At 34.4% G+C, this 26,093-nt stretch overlaps 1 protein-coding gene across 1 annotated transcript in view; it reads right to left on the bottom strand.

Annotated features, from left to right (window-relative positions):
* Window positions 1-164: 164 nt before the first annotated feature.
* LOC106876000 (zinc transporter ZIP13) overlaps window positions 165-26,093 on the bottom strand; it is a 223,700-nt gene continuing 197,771 nt past the window's right edge. Inside the window, exons 4-9 of the mRNA XM_089340926.1 lie at window positions 22,660-22,818; window positions 21,053-21,142; window positions 13,076-13,189; window positions 9,303-9,372; window positions 8,021-8,120; window positions 165-3,046 (exon numbers count right to left, since the gene is read on the bottom strand). Of these exons, the coding sequence (XP_089197052.1) occupies window positions 2,971-3,046; window positions 8,021-8,120; window positions 9,303-9,372; window positions 13,076-13,189; window positions 21,053-21,142; window positions 22,660-22,818 (609 nt within the window). The 3' untranslated portion in view covers window positions 165-2,970. The remainder of the gene's footprint in view (window positions 3,047-8,020; window positions 8,121-9,302; window positions 9,373-13,075; window positions 13,190-21,052; window positions 21,143-22,659; window positions 22,819-26,093) is intronic.

Raw genomic sequence — 26,093 nt, 5'->3', positions numbered from 1 at the left:
TGTTTTTTTAAATAGTGAAGCATAATGTTTTAACAGTATATTTGTTATATTTATTAAATTAATGTTCTATACATCTGAAAATATTTATAGCTCGTAAAATAACAAGACCATTCTTTATATATAGGTACAGGCATGGCTGTGTAGTATGAAGTGTCTGGGTTCAGTCCTACTGCATGGCACCTGGGGCAAGTGGCTTCTTCTATAGCCCAGTCTGACTATGGCTTTGGTAGAAGAAGAGTGAAAGGAGCCTGTCGTATGTCTGTATATATGCATTTGTATGTATTTATGTGTGTGTCTTTGAGCTTGCCACTCACCACTGCTTGTTTATGTGGTGGCTTGGCAAAAGAGAGCATCAGGATAAGTACCAAACTTTAAAAAAAATAAGTTCTTGGGTCAATTTGGTTCGATTAAAACTCTTTAAGGCAGTGCTCCGGCATGTTCATAGTTCAATGACTGAAACAAGTAAAAGATGAAAGATATCTGATTTTCAATAGAACCTTACTATTTACATTAAGCAAAAACTTTTGTTTTGGAAGATGCATGGGAATTTAGAAAAAATATTTTTAACAAAGGAGGTAAGGAGGTGTTATACAAGGCATAAAGTACAGAGAATATTAGTTTGAAAAAATTATTATGAAATACCGTATTTTAACGTGTACAAAGAACCCTTTTTTTGTCAAAAATTAGGTCAAAAAAGTATGGGAGTTTCTTATACATAGATAATATTTTAATCCCTTACAAAACTTTTTTCCAGATATCTAACCCCAACAAAAAATTCGAGGGTTCCTTTGGACCTCAGAAATCTATATTTATAAAGAAATGTACAAACATATTTCAACTATAACACTAATTACTTTTGCAAGTTAGACATCAATAACTTTAAAGTAACATAAATCCATTTGTTAAATAAAAAAAAAAAAGACCTATGAAAATTTATACCACCCAAAGTATATAATTTTATTGTTTATATATAAAATAAAATTTTAAATGATCTCATTTTTGTTTTCACTTCTTTAACTTTTTCTGTCATACATACAAATGCACAGCAGTTAGCACTTAAGAAACTTACATCACATGATTACTTGTACAGTGTATGTGTCTTACACACCGTATAAGATGCACAGAGAAATAAAATGCATTTTACTTTTCAAAATTTTTCTGCAAAAAATTTAATTTACACAGCATGAAGACACTGGATTCTGGTGATAAATGTTTGGTTGTTCAAAAAGATGGACTATATATATATATATATATATATATATAGTTGAACATACACAGAGTACGATTATGAGTTACTAATAGTTTCATACATTGAAGATGTTATCTAGGCAGGTTTTTAAAACACACCTATGTCTCTAAGCCTGAAGATTAATTGGAGATATTAGGCACATTTTAAAACCCGCTGAGATAACGTCTTTAATGTATGAAACTATAAATAGCTCACAACTAAATATTGTGTATGCTGAAAAATATTTAACTCTCACCGGAAGGAGTATTTTTATTATTGTTCTTACCTTAATGGAAAAGAAAACTATATATATATATATATATATATATATATATATAGGATCACTGTAACAATGCTACTGAATTAAAAATCGACATTTCATAAAAATTGATAGACAGGAATATAATTTGGACTTCCTTCTGCCTCTTAGCTTTTCATAAAAAAACTCTTAAAACAGATGTTTGACATATTTTATGTCTAAAATCAAATACCCAAGCAGATTTGTCGTTCTTAAATGTGTAATTATATAATTGCCAAAAACAACAAAAAATACATGTGATTTAAAAACACCAATAAATAAACTTTTTGATTTGAAAGAAATACTAAACTTTTAAATTAAGAAATGCTTATGTTTGTGTATGTGTGTGTGTATTAATTTAGGGCAAAAAAAAAAATTTATTTTCTTCATAAGACATTTTCTGTTATGGTAACGAGTAGCACCCCAAACATAGTGAATGAAGTGATTTATATCTGTGATAGCCTGAAGTACTTAACAAAAGCTTTCTAGTACAGAAGACCAAATAAAAAACACGCTCAGTTTTGATATCTACTGCTGTTGTTTCTTTTGGATGAAAAATAAAAATCTTTAAAATATTTCACAGTTTCATATAAGCAGAGTTAATTTGTAACATAGAAGAGTGCTTTCTAATATTGCTTAATTTTTTTTTTAATTAATTAAAAAAAAAAAGTTTAAAAAAATAATCTTTAAAAAAATCATGATTGAACCATCCATAAAAAAAAAAACATTCTTGAAAAAAGTTATATCAGGTTTATTTTCAACAACAATAAACTGAATTCATCATTAGAGATAAAATAATTAGTCATTTATTAATAATGACTCGCACCGTTTCATTCAAATTCATGTATTCATAATTTTCGAAAATTATTTTATAATTCATACTTTTTCTCAATTAAGTAGAAGTATTCTTTCTCGAGAATTAATTCTGTGGTTGGACAAAACAATAGATAAATATTTGGACCATATACAATTATTATGTACATATTTTTGGATATTTAGGATTCACGTTGCTCATATGTGACATATGAAACAGATAAAGACAGCTCATTTGCTGGTTTTTTAAATTTCAATGGACTAAAAGTATTTTTTTCAACAAAAATAATATTCTTTTTCGTAATGCTTAATATTTTGTCATTTGAAACAAAATATGCAATTATATATATAAATATATATATGAAAATATATATTTTGATATACATATATGGATTTATATATATATATATATATATATTTGTATATATATATATGTATATATATTAATGTAGCTTCAATCTTTTATTTCTTTCATTTTGGAAGAATAGATATGGTGGTTTTTCTGTAGATGCCTTCCAATAGATATTACCGAAAGTAAATGCAGTCTTCTGCATAGTAAAGCATCTTTGGAACATGAATGGATGGAAACTTGAAAGACAGGAGATGCCAATGTAGGTTGAAATGGTAGTGCTTATTCAAAGATTAATGTTACCAGAAGCATACAAGCAATGCCTGCAATGATGCAAATTATTTGTTTCACTGACTGCCTGTAAGAAAAATAAAAATCAAAAGAAATGTGTTAAAAGATATTTCAGGAGCAGATTTCAACAACAGAAGCACATTATTTATTCATTTAGATTTTGTGCATTTTAAAGATGACAAAATATAATATTCCTTTAGTTCATTTCTACATGATACACACAATACGCACACACATTTATATTACATATAGGCACACACACATTTACATGTTGTGCTACGTAAAAGTGCCCATGTGGTGCCATGTAAAAGCACCTGTGCAGTGCCACATAAAAATGCCTGTGCGACACCACATAAAAAGCGCCCATGCAGCATCACATAAAAAGCACCAGAATGACATGATGTAAAAGCACCCATGTGTGGGCTTGATGCTTTTCAAGTGGCACCTGTACTGACAGGATCACCAAATACTTGCAAGACCAAAAAAAAAAACCTCTTTTGAGAGGGGAATGGATATTGGCGGAGGTGATCTTGTGTTGGATGATGAAAGGTTAGAGTGAGGCAGAGAGACAGAAACAAGTGTCTTGCTGTAGAGGAGGTACATATATTTTTAATAATAGTTTGATTCAGTTCCATGTAACTAAAAGTCTCATGAGTTCAGAGGACATGTTCATCTCATCAAATACTTGGAGAAGGGTCTTAAATTTTCCACTCTTCTCCTAATATCTGATGGGATGGATGTGTTTTATATGTTTTAAGTCGTGTAGAGCAAAGTTAAACTGTTATTAAAAGGGTGTGTATCTGTGTGTATGAGTATACGTGTGAGTATATGTGAAAGAATGTTTGAAAATTTCAGTGTTAGCTAAGCTGCTGAAGATTTCTGTGAACAGTCAAGAAGCCATGGGATAGACAGAAGAATATTCAGTGTTTGTCTATTACTATGCATGATGTTATCTCAGTGTGTGATGAATGACTTACAATTACAAACTAAGTCACTCCAAAATATATCACATTACTACAACATTGGCAATATTTAAGAAGTAGTAATTGGAAGTGAAGACAGATTTCAGGTTAGAAATTGGATTATGGAAATTTGGAAAATGGCAGGAAAAAAAAATGTGATGATACATAGCTGACAAATTAGAGGATTCAGCTTTTATTCTATTTTTCTATTTTTATCCATTGAGATTGTTGGGAGGTTATTGTTGTTTAACCCCAGGTTAGTTCTGGTTGAGGAGATCTGTGATCAAAGGGTATTCAAGCCATAACCATCTTGTCGTTTATTCACTGATAGTGTACCTGAGACTACATTATCCAATGTGCCCTATGAACTTTTCTGTTTTTAAGCTGGTGGAATGTAGTTTCTGGGAGATTTGATAATCTATTTCTGTTAGATTACCAGACTACAAAAGTTCCTCTTTGGCTCATTGCAGGGAGATGTATTAGACAAGATTATCCTAGTTTTCAAGGAGATAAACAACTCAGTGACATTTCTCTTCAGGATAGTGCTGCCTGACTGGCCCTTTTGCCGGTGACACATAAAAAGCACCATTCGAGCGTGGTCAATGTCAGTGTCCCTTGACTAGCTCCCAAGCTGGCGGCACGTAAGAAGCACCATTCAAGTGTGGCCGATGCCAGTGCCGCCTGACTCTCCCCTGTGTTGGAGGCATGTAAAAAGCACCCACTACACTCTTGGAGTGGTTGGCATTAGGAAGGGCATTCAGCTGTAGAAACATTGCCAGATAAGAGTGGAGCCTGGCTTGCCAGTCCTCAGTCAAACTGTCTAACCCATACCAGCATGGTAAAACAGACATTAAATGATGAGGATGGTAGACACATGGCCTGAAAGTTTGGGAAAGGGGGAAGAAGATCAAATTAACATGGTATCTAACTGGTACTTATTTTCATCAAGGTATATAGGTAGAGCATGAGGGAGGAGGCAAAAGTCACTCTTGGAGAGACTTGAGGCCAGAACATAGGGATGCATAAGAATGTCAATCATCTTCTTCTTATCATTATTATTATTATTATTATTAGCCAAGGCAGTTAGGTGGCAGCATCTTGTCCATCTTTATGTTCTGCGTTCAAATTCCACTTTCATCCTTTAGGGGTCAATGTAATTGACTTGCTCCCCGGCCACCAAAATTGCTGGTTTTATGCCAAAATTTGAAATCATTATTATTATTATTATGGCAGTGAGCTGGCAGAATCGTTAAGGTGTTGGACAAAATGCTTTGACATATTTCATCCATTTAGAGTTCAAATTCCACTGAAATAGACTTTGCCTGTTATACTTTTGGGGTCAGGAAAATAAGGTACCAATGAAATACTGGCACTGATCCAATCAGCTAGCCCTAACCCCAAAATTTCAGACCATGTACCTATTGTAGAAAGGATTATTATTATTATTATTATTATTATTATTATTATTATTATTATTATTATTACTACTATTAAGGTGGCAAGTTGGCAGAATCCTCAGCACACTGGATGAAATGCTTGGCCGAATTTTGTCTGTCCTTATTTTCTGAGTTCAAATTCTACCGGGGTTGACTTTGCCTTTCATCCTTTTGGGGTTGATAAAATAAGTACCAGTTGGACACTGGGGTTGATGTAATCGATTAGTCCCCTACCCCAAAACTCCAGTCCTTGTGCCTTTAGTAGAAAGAATTATTATTATTATTAAATTCAGAGAAGGAGCTTAGTTAAGTACTGAATGCTAATAAATTACCCATTAGTTACTGCAATGTGTTCTGTATAGAGATTAAATTGCATCTTTTCATAACATGTATTAATGGCCACAAAAGTGGTTGGCATTAGGAAGGGCATCCAGCTTTAGAAACCATGCTAAAGCAGGCTTGGGAATGTGATGCAGTCCTCGAGTCCATTGGATCCCGTCAAACCATCGAAGCCATGCCAGAATGAAGCGTGGACAATAAATGATTATAATGATAATGATGAGGATGATGGTGGTGGAGGCAAGCCTGTAGAATTTAAGTTGAATGATTACATACACAGAATAGTTCTATAGATGTGCTATAGATCATCACACCTCTAATTGGTAAATTGAAAGACACGCTGTTGATTTTTGTTAATTGTGAATATCTCTTTCTCAAGGTCACACTAATTATGAATAAACACGTCTAAAGTTTAGTGGTGAACATGAATCAACTCATCAAGACACATATTCTAATTTGATTCATCAATTTCTTTTCAAGTTGAAGTTCTACATAACAGTGATTACTGATAAGGTGTGGATGTTGTAGAAATTAGGTGAATAAAGGTGAGGAAAAAAAAACATTTTCTATGTAATATTGACACTTAATGGCCACTCGAGTGACTAGATTTTTGTGAATCATGTTTATATATTACTGAAACTTATTTCAAATAATATAATCAAATGTTTTTTGCCATTTTTTCCTTCTTTTTTTCACCTTTTACTTGTTTCAGTCATTAGATTGTGGCCATGCTTGGGCACCGGCTTAAAGAATTCTTAGTTGAATGAAACGATCCCAGTACATTTTTTAAACCTGGTACGTATTCTACTGGTCTCCCTTGCCGAACCGCTAAGTTACAGGGACGTAAACACACCAACACTGGTTGTCAAACGGTGATGGAGAGTGCTTTCTCATTACATGGTCCTGGGTTCAGTCCCACTGCATGGCACCTTGGGCAAGTGTCTTCTGTTATAGCCTCGAGCTGACCAAAGCCTTGTGAGTGGATTTAATAGATGAAAACTGAAAGAAGCCCATTGTGTGTGTGTGTATTTCTGTCTCTTCTCTCATGCAAGTCTACCTTGCGTTCATAATAATTTTTCTATCGTCTTGGCTCAACAGCTCTCACCGTTTGTTTTTACTGTCTTGTTCTCACTGTCCTGTTCTTGTTAACACTTTCACCCTCTGCAAAAAATTCCAAATTTTATTTAATTTGCTTTGCGGGAAGGACTGTTCCAACGAAGTCGCGTATTGTCCTTGCCTTCAAAAACGCGGAGTAGATGGAATAGGGACAACTGACGAAGGGGTATACTCTTTATGTTGCATGTCTTGTTTCTCTGTTTGTTTTTTTCGCTGTTCAAAAAAAGTTTGTTTTCTGTTTTTGTTTTAATGTTTCCATTTCTCATTGTGTTTAACGTTTTTTCTTATGTCCTGTACCCATATATGCATGTATGTATACATATAGATGTAGGTATGTACATATATGTATGGATATATGCATATATTTATATATTATTTATATCATTATATATATATGTATGTATATATTTGTGTGTCTGTTTGTCCCCCCACCATCACTTGACAACCGATGTTAGTGGGTTTACATTCTGTGTAACTTAGCAGTTCAGAAAAAGTCACTAATAGAATAAGTACTAGGCTTACAAAGAATAAGTCCTAGGGTTGATTTGTTTGACTAGAGGTAGTGCTCCAGCATGGCCGCAGTCAAATGACTGAAACAAGTAAAAGAATAGGTACAGGAGTAGCTTTCTGATAAGAAATTTGCTTCCTCATCACATGGTTCTGGGTTCAGTCCCACTGCATGGCACCTTGGGCAAGTGTCTCCTACTACAGCCTCAGGTTGACTAAAGCTATGTGACTGGATTCGGTAGATGGAGACTGAAAGAAGCCTGTTGTATATATCTGTGTGTGTGTGTGTGTGTGTGTGTGTGTGTGTGTGTGTGTGTGTGTGTGTGTGTGTGTGTGTGTGTGTGTGTGTGTGTGTGTGTGTGTGTGTGTATGTGTGTGTGTGTGTGTGTGTGTGTGTGTGTGTGTGTGTGTGTGTGTGCTTGTCCCTCCACCACCACTTGACAATTGGTACTGGTATATTTACATCCCCATAACCTAGCGGTTCAGCAACAGAGACTGATAGAAAAAGTACCAGCCTTAAAAACAAAAAATATATATATATATATTGGGGTTGATTCATTTGACTAAAATTCCTTAAAGCGGTGCCCCAGCAAGACCACAGTCTAATGACAGAAACAGGTAAAAGATAAATAATAAAAGATTAAAAAATGAACTAAAAATATAAAAAAAGTATATACGTACTTTGGTTCTGTTTCTTCAACAAGTTCTGGAACAATGGACACAAGAGCAATATAAATAAAGCCTCCAGAGGTAAACGGTAGAATCCAAGCTGTTTTCATACCTGAAATATATATATTAAGATAGAAAAAATCAAAAAAAAATCAGAAATGAAAACTGCTCATATTTACATTAAAATTGTGACATCTTTTTAATTCTTTGCTTTTTCATTTATAACCTCAGTATCATCAAAGTCTTAAGGGGGTAATTTGGCTGGAAGAAGCTATATATATGTGTGTGTGTGTATATAATTTAGAGAAAAACCACTACTAAATAATTCAATAATGAAGAATGTAATTCATACTCTCTTGAAAATAAATATATCATAAACACCTTATTCTAAAAATCAATAACGTAGTAAAAGAATAACTAGTAAATGGTATATACAGGGTGTCCTCAAAGTCTGGGTACATGGGGATTAACACATACTTTAAGAAATTATTTCTTATATTTAATTGTTTATGTTATGATTGTATATACCTATGTACCCAGACCTTGTGGACACCCTGAATATATATATATACATACACATACACAGTAATCCTTCAACTATCGTGGGTGTAATGTTAAAAAACCCCACCGTGATAGGTGAAAATTCACAAAGTAGAAACAGTCCAGTACTGTATATTTTAAAAACTATTTAAAAAAAAATTTGTTTATTTATTTTATTATAAATGCAAAGGAACACCACAGAGGAATCAACACAAGCTTAAATAATAAACTGCGATAGGTGAATCACAGTATGACGAGGGGTTATTCTTTTAATAATTATAAAGAGTATGGAAACTTGTTCATCCTCAAAATATATTTTCTCTTATTTTACAATTTTATACACCATATGTTGTATAAAATTATCAATAATATATACTCCAGACAATATTACACCCAGTGAAGCGAATACAGAATTACCTATCAGAGGAATTTACAGAGTGACTGACAACTAATAGTAGTTACAAATGTTAAATTCTGATCGCTATGGCTAGATGTGAACTGGAACTTAACTGAGAGTGACCATGGTATCCGCTCGGATAATATATCCCTCCAAATTCACATTTATATAAATATATAAAATGAGTTTAAAGGGATATATTATCCTAGTGGTTACCATGTTCCCTCTTAAGTCGGTTTCAGATGCTGGCTAACCACAACGGCCCTGTGAATTAAAATAAATCACTATAAACTGAAAAGTTTTTGTTTCTCCCACTGAAAACATAAATTTGTATTTCATTCATTCATGTAAACCTACCTGCTTCTTCAATGGAATCAGCACTCAATGCTGTTATAGTACCCAGAAGTCCACCTGAGGCTGTTAAGATCTAAAAATAAAAATAAATAAATAATTATTAGAAACGAGTAACAATGATTTCTCCCTTTGGCTATGGATTTATAGTGACCAGATATAATCAACTGAATTGATCTGGATAATCGCTTCCCAAATAAAACAACACTGAAAACATGCACTTAGCCAGCCCTCACACCAGCAGTCAATTTTGTGCCTCTCCAAAAATCACAATATATCTATGGTGCCATGAAGAATTAGATGGGACTAACCACAAATACATTCAAAAGCCAACGTTACCAGTATCTACAATCATTCAGACAAAAAGAGGCAGAAAACTTGTAACAATTTGTCTGGAAACTCAGGAGGTCAGAGATAAAACACATTCAATATCCTTCAGAGTGATGAAAGATAAAGTCAACACACAGCAGGACTTAAATCCAGAAAATAGAGGGGCTACGCATCGAAAGATATAGTAAAACATTAGAATCTAAGAAACTATTGATGCAGTGCATCAGTAAATATTAATACAAATAGTTCAAACAGAGAATAAAAAATTTAGTTTTAAGCTGTGGAAAAGAAGGGAAGTCTAATATTTCAGAAGGAACCCTTTGCTGGAAAGACATGCAGCTTGATGTTTACCATTTCTGTCAACCTATATCTATAAAAAGTTTATTGGGATGTTTTCATCAGTGACCAATGACTAATAATTATTTTAGCAAGCATGAGAGACAACTTCAAATGACATCAATTATTTGAGCAACAGTATATTGTCCATTGGCTTACATGGTACTCAATTTGCATGGTTTCACATGAGCAAGTATTGGTTTGGGTCAAATTTTCTTTTCTTATGGACTTTACAAATACAGAAACACCATTTTGTTGTTTCTGTTTAGTTTTTCATTTTCCTTGCTCGTTACTTTTATTTCATTTCTTTGATAGTGAGACAAACCATGCTCTAAACTAACGATCAAGTTATAATTATTCTTTCAGATTTTCTTAAATATTTTCAAAATTAAGTAATAAAGTTTCAAATGTCAACAAAGTCAATTTCTCTGGAAATAAAAAGTAACATATTAAAATAATTTCAAATGGAAAAGCTCAGCTTGTTAGAACATCTCCTCCACCCCACCAAAAACGAGAAAATCAGTGCTAGTACGATAATATTCTCTCAGATTTATTGTAATTTCAGTTTGCACAAATCCACCATAAAAACCAAGAGATGTGCATTATTTATATATACAGTGCAGAAAATTTGACATAGGTAGAAAAACAATGAAGAAACGTATAACATTATCCCCAAAGTAAAAATGATGCATAAGAATCAGAAGTGAAGTATTTTCTTGTCAAAAACATTTCTGAAGATGTAAAATTAAATAAAATGAAAAGGATATGATAAATAAAAAAAAAGTATTAAAAATAAAGCAAGGTCTGTAAAAATTTTGAAACCCATGCAAAATTGATCTAATGATATCTTTCCTCCCCATTAATGAAATGTTATCTTACTATTTCAATGTTATCTTACTTTAGAAAGTACAGCCATGTAAAATTCAGTCCTTAGAAATGAACCTTGAAAAGTAGAAGGCAAATTCAGATATAGCATAATCATAGTCTGATAACACAATAGTTAAAACTGTAATAACACATGATTCTTAAGTTACTTATACACATGAATGATCAACATTTATATTTTGTCTTGGTCTGTGAAGTTTTTGTTGTTATTCAATTATTGTTATATGAAACCATTTTAAAGAAGGCTTCTCTCATTTCTTTAGTTTTCCATCAGCAAATATCAAATACTTTCTGTTTCTATTTGGAAGATGATTCAACTGCTATTTGTCGTGATTATTGTTTAACCACAGGTCAGTTCTGATCTGGCAGGCCTACAAACAAAGGCATCTCCAAGCCAATGACAAAGCCTCTGATTTGCAAGAAATAGCCAAATTTCCCTCATATCATATCTTTCTGTCTTAAAGAAAAGGTTGACATGAGGCTAAATAGCACTAGGACTCCATTTTGAAATTCCCAACTGAAGGGGATCTTAGTGTTGCAGGGTGGAGGCTTGTGGCTTAGTGGTCAGGGTGTTGGACTCATGATCATAAGATTGTGGTTTCGATTCCTGAACCGGGTGATGTGTTGCGTTCTTGAGCACAACACTTCATTTCATTTTGCTCCAGTCCCCTCAGCTGGCAAAAATGAGTAATACTGCGACAGACTGGCATCTCGTTCAGGTGTGTAATTTATATGTCATGGAAACCGGGAAATTAGCCCTTATGGGCCAGCATGACTTGAGAAGGTAACTTTACCTTTACCTAGCTTCAGTGTTGCAGGCTGCATGGCAATTACACCAGTGCTTGTGCTACAATAAAAATTCTTCCAGTAAAATTTTTTTTAAGTAGTTGGCATCAATAAGGGCCTCCAGTTATAGAAACTATGCCAAAGCAGACATTGAAGCATGATGCTGACATTATATCCATTGGATCCAACCCATGCCAGCATGGAAGATGAATGTTACATGATGATGATGATGGTGGTGATGGACACTGCTTCAAACATTATATTTCTCTTTCCATCAAACCTACCCCAGTACTTAATTTTATTTTAAGTCTGGTATTTACTCTATCAGTTTCTTTTGCTGAACCACTAAGTTTATGGGGACGTAAACACACCAACACCAGTAATCAAGCAGTGATGCGGGCAAACACACACGTATATTCATGAGGGGCTTCTTTAAGTTTCTGCCTACAAAATCCATTCATAAAACACTGGTCAACCTGAGGCTAAAGCAGAAAACAATTGCCTAAGGTGCCAAGCAGTGAGACTGAACCTAGCATCATGTGGTTAGAAAGCAGACTTTTTATCACACAGTCACTCTTATGTTTAATTATGAATTATTCATGGATCCAGGTTCCGTTCCACTTCATGACACCTTAGGCAAGTGTCTTCCACTGCAGCTCTGGACCAACAAATGATTTGTGATTGAATTTGGTAGATGGAAACTGTGTAGAAGCCCATCATATGTGTTATATATGTGTTTGTCCCCCCTCACCATTTGACATCTGGTGTTATTTTGTTTACATCCCCATAACTTAATGGTTCAGCAAAAGAAACCAATAGAATAAGCGTCAAACTTTTGAAAAACTATACACGAATACTGGGACTGATTTGTTCAACTAAACCCTCCAAGGTGGTGCTCCAGCATGGCTGTAGTCCAATGAGTGAAGCGAGTAAATGAGTAAAGATAAAAGCTACAACATAGGAACTAAATTGAAACAGGAAAAGAAGGTAAATTAGTCCCTTACTTAAATAGGTCCTTTATTTAAAAATCTAAAAGGAAAATATACTCTGTCTCTCAATCTTTTGATGTCCCCCTGGGGTAGCCAAGTACTCCCTCTATCTCTGTTCCTCTATTAGACTCTAACCTCTCACATGGCTCATAGCCACTTCCCTTGGTTCCACTCCCTCTCTCAGGTGAGCGGTCTTTGTCTTGCAGGATATTTGGTGACCCTGCTGGTACCACATAAAAAGCACCCAGTATGCTCTGTAAAGTGGTTGGCATTAGGAAGGGCATCCAGCTATAGAACCCATGCTAAAACAGACAAATGGAGTCTGGTGTAGCTCTCCTGTTGAACTGTCAAACTGTCTAACCCATGGCAGCATCAAAAATGGATGTTAAATGATGATGAGGATGGTATTTGGTGATAAATGATTTTTGAACGATATTGTATTCCCGTACTCACCTGTGCTTTTGCAGCTTTCCACCTGTCAAAACCAGAACGCAGTAATATGGCAAAATCCCCAACTTCATGAGGGATTTCATGTACCAGGATTGCAAATGTTGTTATTATTCCAACCTGAATAAAAAGGAAAGTTAAGTGCTTAAAGTTGAAAATTTTCTGACAATCACTTTAATGTCAATCGGAAAAAAAGAAGAATTAAACAGGTTGAATATATATGAAAGAGTCAAAATCTGAAATCTAAAATGCAACAACTTCAAAAGGACATTTTTATGGTTTGAAATGTAAGATATAGTGTTATTATTAAACATAGTGGCAGGCATAGCTGTGTGAATAGATAGTTTCTTTTGTAACCCTGTAGTTTCAAGTTCTATTTCAGTTGTGCATCAGTTTGGCTAAGTGACTTCTACTACAACCTCTCCAAACTATTCAATGGAAGCCTGTTGTGTGTGTGTGTGTGTGTGTGTGTGTGTGTGTGTGTATATATACATATGCCACAAAACCTTACAACGTCTTTGAATTCACAGAACTATGAGACGATTTGGTTACTGGGTGTGTCAATATAATGCCACTACTTTTACTCAACTGGTTTCATGAAGACACAGAATGTAAAAATCCACATGCCCAGACACATACTTTGGGCTTCTTTCAGTTTCCATTGACTAAACCAATCACAATTCTTTGGTCAGTCTGGGAAAATAGTAGAAGACACTTGCCCAAGGACCATGTACTGGAACTGAAGCTAGAATCACATGATTGGCAAGTACATTTCTTAACCGTGTAAAATAATTGTTGTTCTTAAGATTACAATGTTCTATCATCAGTTTTAATTATCAACAAGCAGACTATAAGTCAAGAAGTTTATTATACATCAGCATATTGTGAGGCTTTGGGTAATGTTACAAATAACAAAGAAATTATGATGTCTTTACTTCATTTCATATTGCATTTGGTGAACAATGGTCATATTGTTTAGAGGTTCCCAAAGGGAACAATCATCAGTTCTTGCATTTCTGATAATGAGAGTAACAAGGGATTGTTACATACAATTTGGGTGGAACAAACACCACACAAGGTATTTATATTTGAAATTATGGCATTGTTTTTTTTATTTTTTTAACTTTCTCATTAGTATTTACATCTTTCTCCAATATATGAGTAAATTTGTTCCTGGAGACCGCTCATAAAGCAGAACAATAATTTCCCATGGTAGCAATGTTATAAATTGTAATTCATTCCCAGAAAAATATTTTACCTATAACAACAGTAGAATGTAAAGAATATTTTATTTAAAGTAAAAAGAATGTGAAGATCATTTATAATAAAAAAAATAATTATTACATTCATTTTCTGCATCATTTTCACTCGGACTAGACTTGTACACACCCTCACTTGAAGACGTGATCACCAATTCACAAGCACGTGTAGATGGTCTTGTAGATTTCTTTTTAAAAAAAAACAAGTCTAGAGTTGTTTGCTTAGAAGAAGCGTTTTTTTCGCTCTCAATAAATTTCTTGGTAACATGCAGAAGCATTTGTTATGGTAGTAGAAACCTTAGCACTTCATTCAGAATTTGGATCTTGTGCTTGAAAAATACAACTTGTAAACCCAGGATCTCCTAAAGTGGGTCCTTGTAAAGTGAGGTATTACTGTACATCAGAGAAAGACACACACAAGTATACACACACATGTATATGTATGTGTGTAACAAGCTTCCACATAGTTTCCTATTTCTTTACTGCCCACAAGGGGCTACACACAGAGGGGACAAACAAGGACAGACAAACAGGTTAAGTCGATTATATCGACCCCAGTGCACTTATTTAATCGACCACGAAAAGATGAAAGACAAAGTCGACCTCGGCGGAATTTGAACTCAGAACGTAGCAGCAGATGAAATACTGCTAAGCATTTTGCTCAGCGTGCTAACGTTTCTGCCAGCTCGCCGCCTTCCACATAGTTTCCATCTACGAAATTCCACTCACAAGGCATTAGTCAACTTGAAACTATAGTAAAAGATACTTGCTCAAGGTGCAAGTACAGTGCAGTAGGTGCAAGTGTAGTACAGTGGGATCAAACCTCAAACCATGGGGTTAGAAGGCAAACTTCTTAGTCACAGAGCTGTGACTGCTCTCATTCTTGTTACTCGTTATCTCGATATACCAAAATAATTATTTAAATTATAAACAGAGTGAATGTAACTTGTTTCTCTCTCATTTTTTTCTTTTTTGGTTTAGAAGATAAATGAAAAAAACCACAAAAAACTGACTTTTTTCCTTCAGAGATAGAAAAGAAACAAAAAACCGTCATTTGCAAGTAACTATAAATTGATAGTGAAAAGGAAGGGTAAGAAGAACATGAATATATCACATAACTAACAGGCTATGCTTAAAAACAGACATTTCAATGTATGATCAATAATGACACTTTTAAACCAGTGCAATAAATCAAAGGGTTATGAATTCTGTGCAAGAAATCATTACTGACAATGACGGAGGAGCTTAAAAAAGGTGAACAGACAGTTAAATTAAAAAGCAGCGATGGTTAATTGCTAAGTAGGACAATGCAATACAGACCCTGCTTGTCATGAGAAGTTGAAAATAAAATAAACAAATCATTCCACCTTGACTTTACAGTACAGAGTATTTGGTTGTAAACTGGAGGCAAATTGGAAAGTGAACTAACAGGACAAATGAGAAGTATTTGTTAACAGATGATGGGTGAAAGTGGCAAGCAGGGCTGGATTAAAACCCATAGAGGCCCTAAGCACTTACAAGATTTTGGTGCCCCCATATGTAAATCAAAATATGAATAATAATAAAACATAAAATAAATTATTTTTCGAAATGAAACAAAACTAACAGTAAGATGGGAAATGAAGGTTATTTTTGAATACTTCCACTTCATTTATATTTGAAAAGTCTTCTCCTACCCTTTTTTTATTGCAAAGCCTTTGATCAGATCCTCACTATGACACCATGAATACTTCAAAATTATATTTCCAATCATATAAACTACTTTGAATATTATTTTAGCAAGTTTTAAATGATTTCTTTTGTGCCATAAACCATGTACCATTTCTGGGCTGCCCCCACTTCCCTTGGTGTCTTGATCACAAGCTTATTTTGCTTAATGGTTTATCCAGCACAGGTGGTAAGTATGGCATAGATGGATAGACTTATTCTTAAGGGGTGGCTATTGGTCATGGGTAGAACTTAGAGTGGACATTTGTCCTTGGTAGAAATAGCAATTCATGATTTTGTGTAGGGTTTCCTTGATTGTGTAGGGTTTCCATAATGTAACAGATGGTGGTGATATAATAACTGTTTTGTGGAATAATGGTTTTCAAAGCTCATAACACACAGCTATAAGAAAACGGCATGCAAATACTGAGTTGCAAAATTTTTGGATAGGAAAAAGTCAAAGGTTGCCAATGGGACATGAACCCACATCTCCTGTAGTCTCATCAGGCATTCTTTGACTTTTTCTATCAAAAATAATGATTATGATAAATATCTTTTACTTGCTTCAGTCACTGGACTGTGACCATGCTGGGACACCACATTGAAGGGTTTAGTTGAACAAATCAACTTTAATATTTATTTTAAAGCCTGTACTTATTTTATTGGTCTCTTTTGCTGAACCAATAGGTTACAAGGACATAAACAAACCAGTACTGGTTGTCAAATAGTAGTGGGGATAAACACACAGATATATACATATGTGGTCGATGCCAGGATTGCCTGACTGGTTTGTGTGCCAGTGGCACGTAAAAAGCATCATCCGAATATGGTCAATGCCAGTAACCCCTGACTGGCTCCTGTGCCGGTGGCACATAAAAGGCACCCACTACACTCTCGGAGTGGTTGGTGTTAGGAAGGGCATCCAGCTGTAGAAACTCTGCCAGATCAGATTGGAGCCTGGTGCAGCCGCTGGCTCTCTGAACCTCAGTCAAACTGTCCAACCCATGCCAGCATTGAAAATGGACATTAAATGATGATGATGATACATATATATGCATGTGTATGTGAAGGGCTTCTTTCAGTTTCCGTCTACAAAATCCACTCACAAGGCTTTGGTCAGCCTGGGGCTTTAGTAGAAGACACTTGCCCAAGGTGCCATGCAGTGGAATTGAGTCCAGAACTACATGGTTAAGAAGCAAATTTCTTACACACAAGCAGAAAAAAAAAAATGAATGCCATCTATAATTCAAGTAGTGTTATGAAGATGACAACTCCATCATTTGACAGACATTAGGTTCAAACACAGAAAGTAATTCGATTGACTTAAAAACTATCAGGAAGACAGAGGTGATAGAACAAGAAAGAAAAACGACAAAAGATAAAACACACATACACTACACTCACAAAAATCCAGGAGAACTGAACACAAATATATAAAGACAGTAACAAAACGAATATCAAATTATTTCGCAGCATTACAAATTTATCTGTGTCTCTGTCTCATTGTTATCTTTCAAAACGTTTTTTTTTGTCTTGGTAATTAAGGAATTACTTGGAAGTTGACAATTATCTGTTTATGTTACAGTGTAAGCATTTAACAACCATGCAATCGTTGTAGTGCTAGTCATTTAAAGAGGTTAAGAAACAACAAAAGAACAATGGGAAATAAGATTCGGTATGTTAAAGAGATGAACAAGCATCTAAAAAAATTCTTCCTCTCTCTCCCTCTCTCCTCTATGGATATCTATCACCAAATATATATATATATATATATATATATATATATATGTGAAGTCATGTGGCTTAGTGATTAGGGCACTCGGCTCACGATCGTAAGGTCACGAGATCAATTCCCGGTGATGCATTGTGTCCTTGAGCAAGACACTTCATTTCATGTTGTTCCAATCCACTCAGCTGGCAAAAATGAGTAGTACCAGTATTTCAAAGGGCAAGCCTTGTTGCTGCACTCTGTGTCACTCTGAATCCCCCAGTGTCTGTGGAGTGCTCAGCCACTCGCATGTTAATTTCATGAACAAGCGGTTCCGTTGATCATATCAGCTAGGACCCTCATCATCGTAACCAACAGAGTGCCAGGATATATATATATATATATTTCTATATATATATATATATATATATATATATATATATATATAAACCATGCCAAATCAGATTGGAATCTAGTGCAGCCTCTCAGCTTATATGTTATATATATATATATATATATATATATATATATATAAGTGGCTCGTCTGTTTTCCTATGTGTTCATCCGTTTTTTGTGCTTTGTTTATGCTCCTGTTCCTTTTTTGCCATCCTGTACCCGGATATGCATCTATATATACATGTAGATGTAGGTATGTACATATATGTATGTATACATGCATATGCTCATATATCATTTGTATTATTATTATTATTATTATTATTATTATTATATATATATAGGAGGAGGAGAAACAGTTAAATTTTAGTTAACAGGTAAAGATTATAGGAAATTTATAGTATGATATACTATCAATGTAGAATTAAAGGAACTTCTAAATTCAGAATTTTACATTTGGGCAGAGAGCAGGTAATATAAAAGGTATGCATATACATTAATACACACACAAATACATTATCTGTAGTACAAAAACAGAAATCAAAGATTAATGACATAAAAGAATCAAGCAGAAGCTAGAAGCCAAACCTAAATAATATTCAATGACATTTATCTCACAAAAGCATGTTGCTATAAGATGTACACAACAACGGCTGAATCAAACTTATCTCTCAATGGCATAAGAAACAGGTAGTACAAGATCAAAAAGAAAAAGGTGAGATTGAGAAACAGAGAGAGAGACATAGAGAGAGGGAGGAAGAGAGAGAGAAGGGGAAAGAGAGTGAGGGAACGAGAGAGAGAGAGAGAGGGAGAACTTTTGGAACCATGTTGTATGTTGTGAGACTTAAGAATGTTATTCTGATTTTGTTACTTAAGATTTCCAGTAGGAGTTCTAAGATGTTTCTTTCAGCAATCTGGTTTCCTATCATAACAAGTTAAGAAACCAATATGTTGATTTAAAAAAAATATACACGAGGTCATTGTTCTCCCTGACCTTTATTGTCCATGTCACGGTAAAATTTGTCAGAAGTAACCACTATAGATTATTGCAACTGAGGCCAAATTATGGAAGGAGCTTTTACATGGCTGCCCAATTTGCAAGAAATAGCAGCTAATTGTACTTAAAAATCATACCCTACTTTCTTAGAAAAGAAATAACACATTGGACATCATAGTACGAGATACACATCCTCATCATCACTTAATGTCTGTGTTCCATGCTAGCATGGGTGAGACAGTACCACAAGAGCAAGCCAGGCAGAAGCCTGCACCAGCCTTCTGTGACTGTTTTGGCAGGATTTTTACAGCTGGATGCCCTTCCTAACACCAACCACTCAGCAGAGTGGAGTTAGTGCTTTTCATGCACAGGTGAGGTGAGTAGTGCTTTTTATGGGGCACAAGCAGAGGTGAAGTCAGTTTTGGCAATGTTTTTACAGCTGGATGCCCTTCCTAACACCAACCACTCAGCAAAGTGGACTTCGTGCTTTTTATGTGGCACAAGCACAGGCGAGGTTAGCTTTGGCAAGGTTTTTACAGCTGGATGCCCTTCCTAATGCCGAATACACGATGTCTCTAAAAACAAAAGATGAAATGATAAAGGCTATAATTACATAGCAACAGGTGTAACTGTGTGGATAAGAAGCTTGCTTCTCAACCATGTAGTCTTGAGTTCAGTTCCATTGCACAACACCTTGGGCAAATGTGTTCCAATATAGTCCCTGGCTGACCAAAGACTTGTGAGTGGATTTGGTAGCTAGAAACTGGAAGAAGCCCATCATATATGTTGATATGCATGTGTGTGCCCTTGTCTAAACATCATGTGATGGTTGTTAACAAGCACCCCCATCGTAATAGCGATGTTGTTTGTTTCCAGACTTCCCTGAAAAACCTGTCTGGTTATGAGAAATTTCTGTCTGGTTATGAGAAAACATTACCTTGCTGAGAGACAGATGAGGGTTAGTGACAGGAAGAGCATTCAACCACAGTAAATTTCTGTCTGACCCATGCAAGCATGAAAAAGTGGACGTTAAATGATGATGATGATGATGCATCTCCTATGCAATGGCAGGCTATCGCATGGAAATTCCATAATGAGAAATCTATTTTCCCATTGACCTCTATGTTACAGAAAATGGAAGTTAAATGGTAAAGTAGCTCTTGTGTTATAGAATTCCAAGTTACAGCAAAATTTTTAGGAATGCAATGTTTCTGTGCAGCAAGAGATGCTTGTAATCTTATTAACTCTACTTGAAATAACTATATTTTCAAATACCACCATAGCAAAAAAAAAAAAAAAAAAAAAAAAAAAAAAATCTAAATGGATAAACCAACATTGTACACCTAATAAGTATTGTTGAATAAATTGGAAATATCTAATTTTTGCATATCTAATGAGGATGCTGGTGCAGTAGGTAGATTCCTATATAATGATGATCATTATCATCATCATCATGATCGTTTTAATCTCCACTTTTCCATGACTGCATGAATCAAGTGGAGCTTATTGAGGCAGATTTTTCTACAGCTGGATGCCCTCCCTGTTGCCAACCTTCATCTGTTTCCAAGTCAGGTAACAGAATGAGAACAGTGAAAAAGTTTTCAATGAAAAATAAAATATTGCAATACAAATGTATTACTTTCCAGTAAAATAAAGCACCATAAAGGTAGACGTATAAATATGGGTGGGTGAATAAATGTACATAGCACTCAAAGCATTTACTTGGAGTTGTAAGTACTTAATAATAGTATTTCATATATATATATATATATATATATATATATATATATATATATATATATATATATATACACACACACACTTATATTTAGAGAATAAGAAGGGAGGGAGGGAGAGAAAGAGATAGTTAGATAGAGTGAGAGAGAGAGAAAGAGAGTGAGAGAGAGAGTGTTTACCTTATTGCATACCAGAAAACTTCCACCAACAGCAAGCCCATGAGTGAAATTATCTATAATGTTGGCAAGAAGATTTAAATAACCACTAATCTGGAAAAAAATAAAGAACAAAAAAAAAAAAAATATTAAACAATGACATAAAATGGAAACATCACAATAGCAGAAAGTATATATATATATATATATATATATATATATATATATATATATATATATATAAACATAATTAAGGGATCAGCAACAGTTGCTTCACCACATACCGAAGTTCAGAAATAAGAACTTTTAAATAAGTTCTTCACCGATAATGGTGTTTACATACCGAAGTGCTTGGTAAAAATTATTAATTATTAATTTATTAATAAATTAATATTCCTTTACCCTTTTATTTGTATATATATATATATATATATATATATATATATATGTACTATTTCCCTCTAGTTAACTCTCTCATATCATCTCTGATGAAGGGATATCCCTAATATCCCAGAAACAGCTGTAAGACTACCTTTCCCTTTATAAATTCCACACAGCCTCGGCTTTGTTGTCTCATTTAACACACAGACACACATGTAATTATAAGATCCAAGGATCTAAATGGAGGAAGCTTGTAAGCTTCAAGTAGTCCAAAGTAGGTAAAATAAACAATGCAGAGGAACAATAATAATTTATAAGAATCAAAGGTTGTAAGCTTTTCCCAATTCGAACTTTGATAAAGTGAAAAACTTTTTTTATAGCTTACGTTTAGCAACTTGAGTTACTACGAATGCAAATAAAAATCCAAATTGAGGAAGTGGAGTAGGTAAAAATCAGGCTACATAGGTTTCCTAGATAGCAGATCCTCTGATGTAATAATTACTCAATGAGGGGTATTTAACTAGCTACTCATTAGGTCGAAAATATCTAGCTGAATACCCCCTTGTTGAGTAATTATTACATCAGAGGATCTACTATCTAGGAAACATAGGTAGCCTGAATTTTACCTGCTCCACTCCCTCAATTTGGAGTTTATGTGTGTGTATGTATATATATATATATATATATATATATATATATACAGTCTGCTAAAATGAATTCACAAACACATATATAGCATCCAAAGGTACATCTTTTTCCCTCTGATGATATTGTGCTCATGTCATATAAACGTAAATTTAATGTTTATTGAGTATTAATAGAAACAGCTGTAAGTGAAGATGATCAATTTGTTGTTAATAATAAACAATTATTAACTTCACAATCTTCATTTTCTTCTTCTTTAAATGAATATAAACCATATGTTTGAGACTTCTTCAACTGTAAGCATGGAAAACAATGAAATTTTGGAAAAATTAAATGAAAAGTATTTTAAAAGAATATTTGCATAGTATTCAAATACAAGGGGAATTTTCCTTGTTCCTGTCTGTCTCTGTCTCTCTTGTTTACTCATGCTTACATATCACACACACACATATATATGCATGATATATTTTACATTGTCTACAGTGCCATCATAAGGCACATGCACACTGGACAATTGACTGGAGAGAAGAGGGTATTATGGGTCTCAGGAACCAATTTTGACCACATTTAGGAAGTGTGTATTAAACCGTTTATTCTTCACCAACCTTTATAGATCTAGATTCTTGTACAGGCTCTGAAGGTTTTGTTAAGGCCACATCTTTATTTTGGTTATGATTTAACTCCTCTTTGTGATTGATTTTGGATGGAGCTCTGTTTTCTTTCCCTGAGCAATCATGCTTTTTTTCTTCAGCTTCTTTCAATTCCTGCAAAACAAATGTAAAATAGGAACAGAATTAACGAACCACATACAAAATGAACATAACTGGGAATAATAAAATAATTTACAGGAAATAAATATCATGTGATACCCATCAACATTAACAGTATCAAGCAAACATGTCTTCTGTTTCATTCTGATTTGCTATGATAACATTAGTTTGATGTTTGGAAGTCACTGATACCTGTAAAGAACAGGATCTTGCCTTATCTCTCAGTATTTCATGACTTCTTCCAAAGGTTTTTATGTCTGTTTAGCTTTATTGCGTTCAGCGTGTGTTTATGTATGTGTATACACTTATATGTGGCTGTATGTGTATGCAAGTATAACTGCGTGCATGTGTGTGTGTGTGTGTGTGTGTGTGTGTGTGTGTGTGTGTGTGTCTGTGTATGCCCTATCCACGTAAATAAACATCTCTCTCTCTGTATGTGTATATATACAGACAGAAAGAAGTGAGGGGAGGGGAATTTTTGCACATGGCTCAACAAAGTGATTCCCAATCTGAGGTCTATAGAAGTAATAAAACCTAATGTGTGTGTGTGTGTGTGTATGAGTTTGTGCATAATGTATATAGATACAGGTAAATACACACACATAAGCAAAGATTGTCTATATGTGTGTATGTGTGTGTATATATAAAGCAGGTATTACCGAATAGTTCAGGAGAGATGTTGCATGATAGAGAGACAAAGCAGAGAAATCTGTGAAGGCTAAAAAGGTACAAAGACATATATCTGTTGGATGTGTAATGTTAACTAGCATGAGAGGTGGAGGGTGTGTGGGCTAAAAAAAAAGGGACTGAGGATTAAAGGAACCAGTCGATGTGTAGAGATGAGATAATGGAAGCGAGATAAATGTGTTGGTATAAGTATGTGATGTGAATGGTTGATGAGATTTGGTGAGTTGAGATGTTGTGCTTTGAAAGCAAAATGTTCCTATGACAGAAGAAAATTCTGGAGGAAACGGTGAGGCTGATGCTGAAGAAAATATGATATATAGACAAAACGAAAAACTGCACCAAAAGGAGTGGCAATTATGCTGTACATTGGATCGATACAACTGATAACACATGTGTATCTGTGTGTGTGTGTGTGCGTGTATGTGTGTATGTATATATATATATATATATTTATAAAAGATGGAGGTGGAAATAGCGCAGAAGTAAGTCTAAGACATTTCAATATATATATATATATATATATATGTATCAACCCCTGGACTTATTTCTTAAGCCTAGTACTTATTCTATCAGTCTCTTTTGCCAAACCACTAAGTTACGAGGACATAAACACACAAATATTGGTTGACAAGGAGTGATGGAAGGACAAACTAGACATGCACACACACACACACACACACACACACATATACGACAGGCTTCTTTCAGTTTCCGTCTAACAAATCCACTGACAAGGCTTTGGTCAGCTCGAGGCTATAGTAGAAGACACTTGCCCAAGGTGCCACGCAGTGGGACTGAACCTGGGACCATGTGGTTGGGAAGCAAGCTCCTCACCTTACAACTACATGCATATATAAAGAAAAGAAGTATCTGTTTTATCATTGATATTGCATGTCCTGGTGATGACAAAGTAACGGTAAAAGAAGTGAATCAGGTCAGATATGATTTGAAATGCTGTCTCTCATAATGGTGATGATATTCAATAATTCAATGCAAGACTCAACATAAATTTTAAGAAGCTGAAGCTGTCATTAAAAAGAAGAAAATTAAAAAAGTTTGGAAACTACTGCTTTAAAATATTTCATACTCAGCACATGACACCAGTACATAAATGTCTACTTATTTTATTGACCTCTGAGTGATGAAATACAAAGGCAACAGAGGCATAAACAATTCAATTAATAGAATTTAGGTGGTCTTTATAAAATGCAGACATCAATAAAAGAAATGTTAAAAAATTATGAAAAAAGAACCAAAACAAAACATAAAATGCCATAAACTGCTTTAATAGATTTTAGACTTTTCAAATTTGAGTCTTATCATATAATGGTTCAAACTTAATAGTTAAAAATATTCAGCTATTTATGTTTGCAGCATTATAAACAACTTATAGCTAAGAAATATCTTTAAAATATAATTTTGGTTTTCAAATGAACAATAAACAGTAGACTCTGAATTTAGTTTGATATTGGCTTGCTCGAAAAAGTTAGCTAGAAATTCAATCTGGTAACTAATATTATGTAAAATTTGTTTTTATAGAAACTTATGATTCTATGTCTTTCAACAATACCAAAAGCATTTTTTAAAAGTGTATTTTTAGATAAAAAGATAGCAAAGAACTATCTCAGTTTAAAAAAAAACAACTAAAAGATAAAAATACGGGTAAACAAGATTGCGAGTGTATTTGGTAGTTGGACTGAAAGAAGCATATCATATACATATACACATCTACCTACCTATCTACACACACACACACATGTATACTTATAGGTGTGTGTGAGTGTTTGTGTCTCCTTGTCTTGACATCATGTAATAGTTGTAAATGAGTGTCACTGTCATATAAGCAGTGTCCCTTATTTCTAGTCTTTCGCGACAATGTGTCCAATCATAGGAAAATATTACTTTACATGGAATCAGGTAAGGATTGGTAACAGCAAGGGTATTCAGCCAAAAAAAAATCTACCTCAATGAATTCTGCCTGACCCATGCAAGCATGGTAAAGTGGACATTCAATCAATGATGATACATCATCGTCATCATTGTTTAATGTCTGTTTTGCATGCTGGCATGGGTTGGATGGGGAGCTGCACTAGGTTCCAGTCTGAGTTGGCATGGTTTCTACTGCAGGATGCCCTTCCTAATGCCAACCACTGAAAGAGTATAGTGGATGCATTTTATGAATCACCAACATGAGTGCCAGTTAAGAAACACCAGCATTGGCAATGACTACAATCTCACTTGGGTGGACAGGTCTTCTCAAGCACGGTATATAGCCAAAAGTCTTGGTTACTTATCACTACCTCTGTGAGGCCCAAAGTTTGAAGGATGCTTTTTTAATGTCACTGGCACAGGTGCCAGTTATGTGACATTGATGCATATACAAAGCTGTATAAAGGGAAATTACTAATGTGTGTTGTTGCTGAATGCCTTTAGCCAATGATCTATATTGGTGATGGCAAAGATGATTATTTGATCAGTAAAAGTTTTCAGGGGGAATTTGTTATAATACTTACACCTGTAGAATATCTCACACTTTCTGTTAAACATTGCATGTCAAACAATAAAACTTCTCTGACCAGCAG

This window comes from Octopus bimaculoides, chromosome 2, assembly GCF_046866305.1.
Source record: "Octopus bimaculoides isolate indiv1 chromosome 2, ASM4686630v1, whole genome shotgun sequence".
Lineage (NCBI taxonomy): Eukaryota > Metazoa > Mollusca > Cephalopoda > Octopoda > Octopodidae > Octopus > Octopus bimaculoides.
Note: the sequence above shows the minus strand (reverse complement) of the source record. Positions and strands in the feature narration are given on the sequence as shown.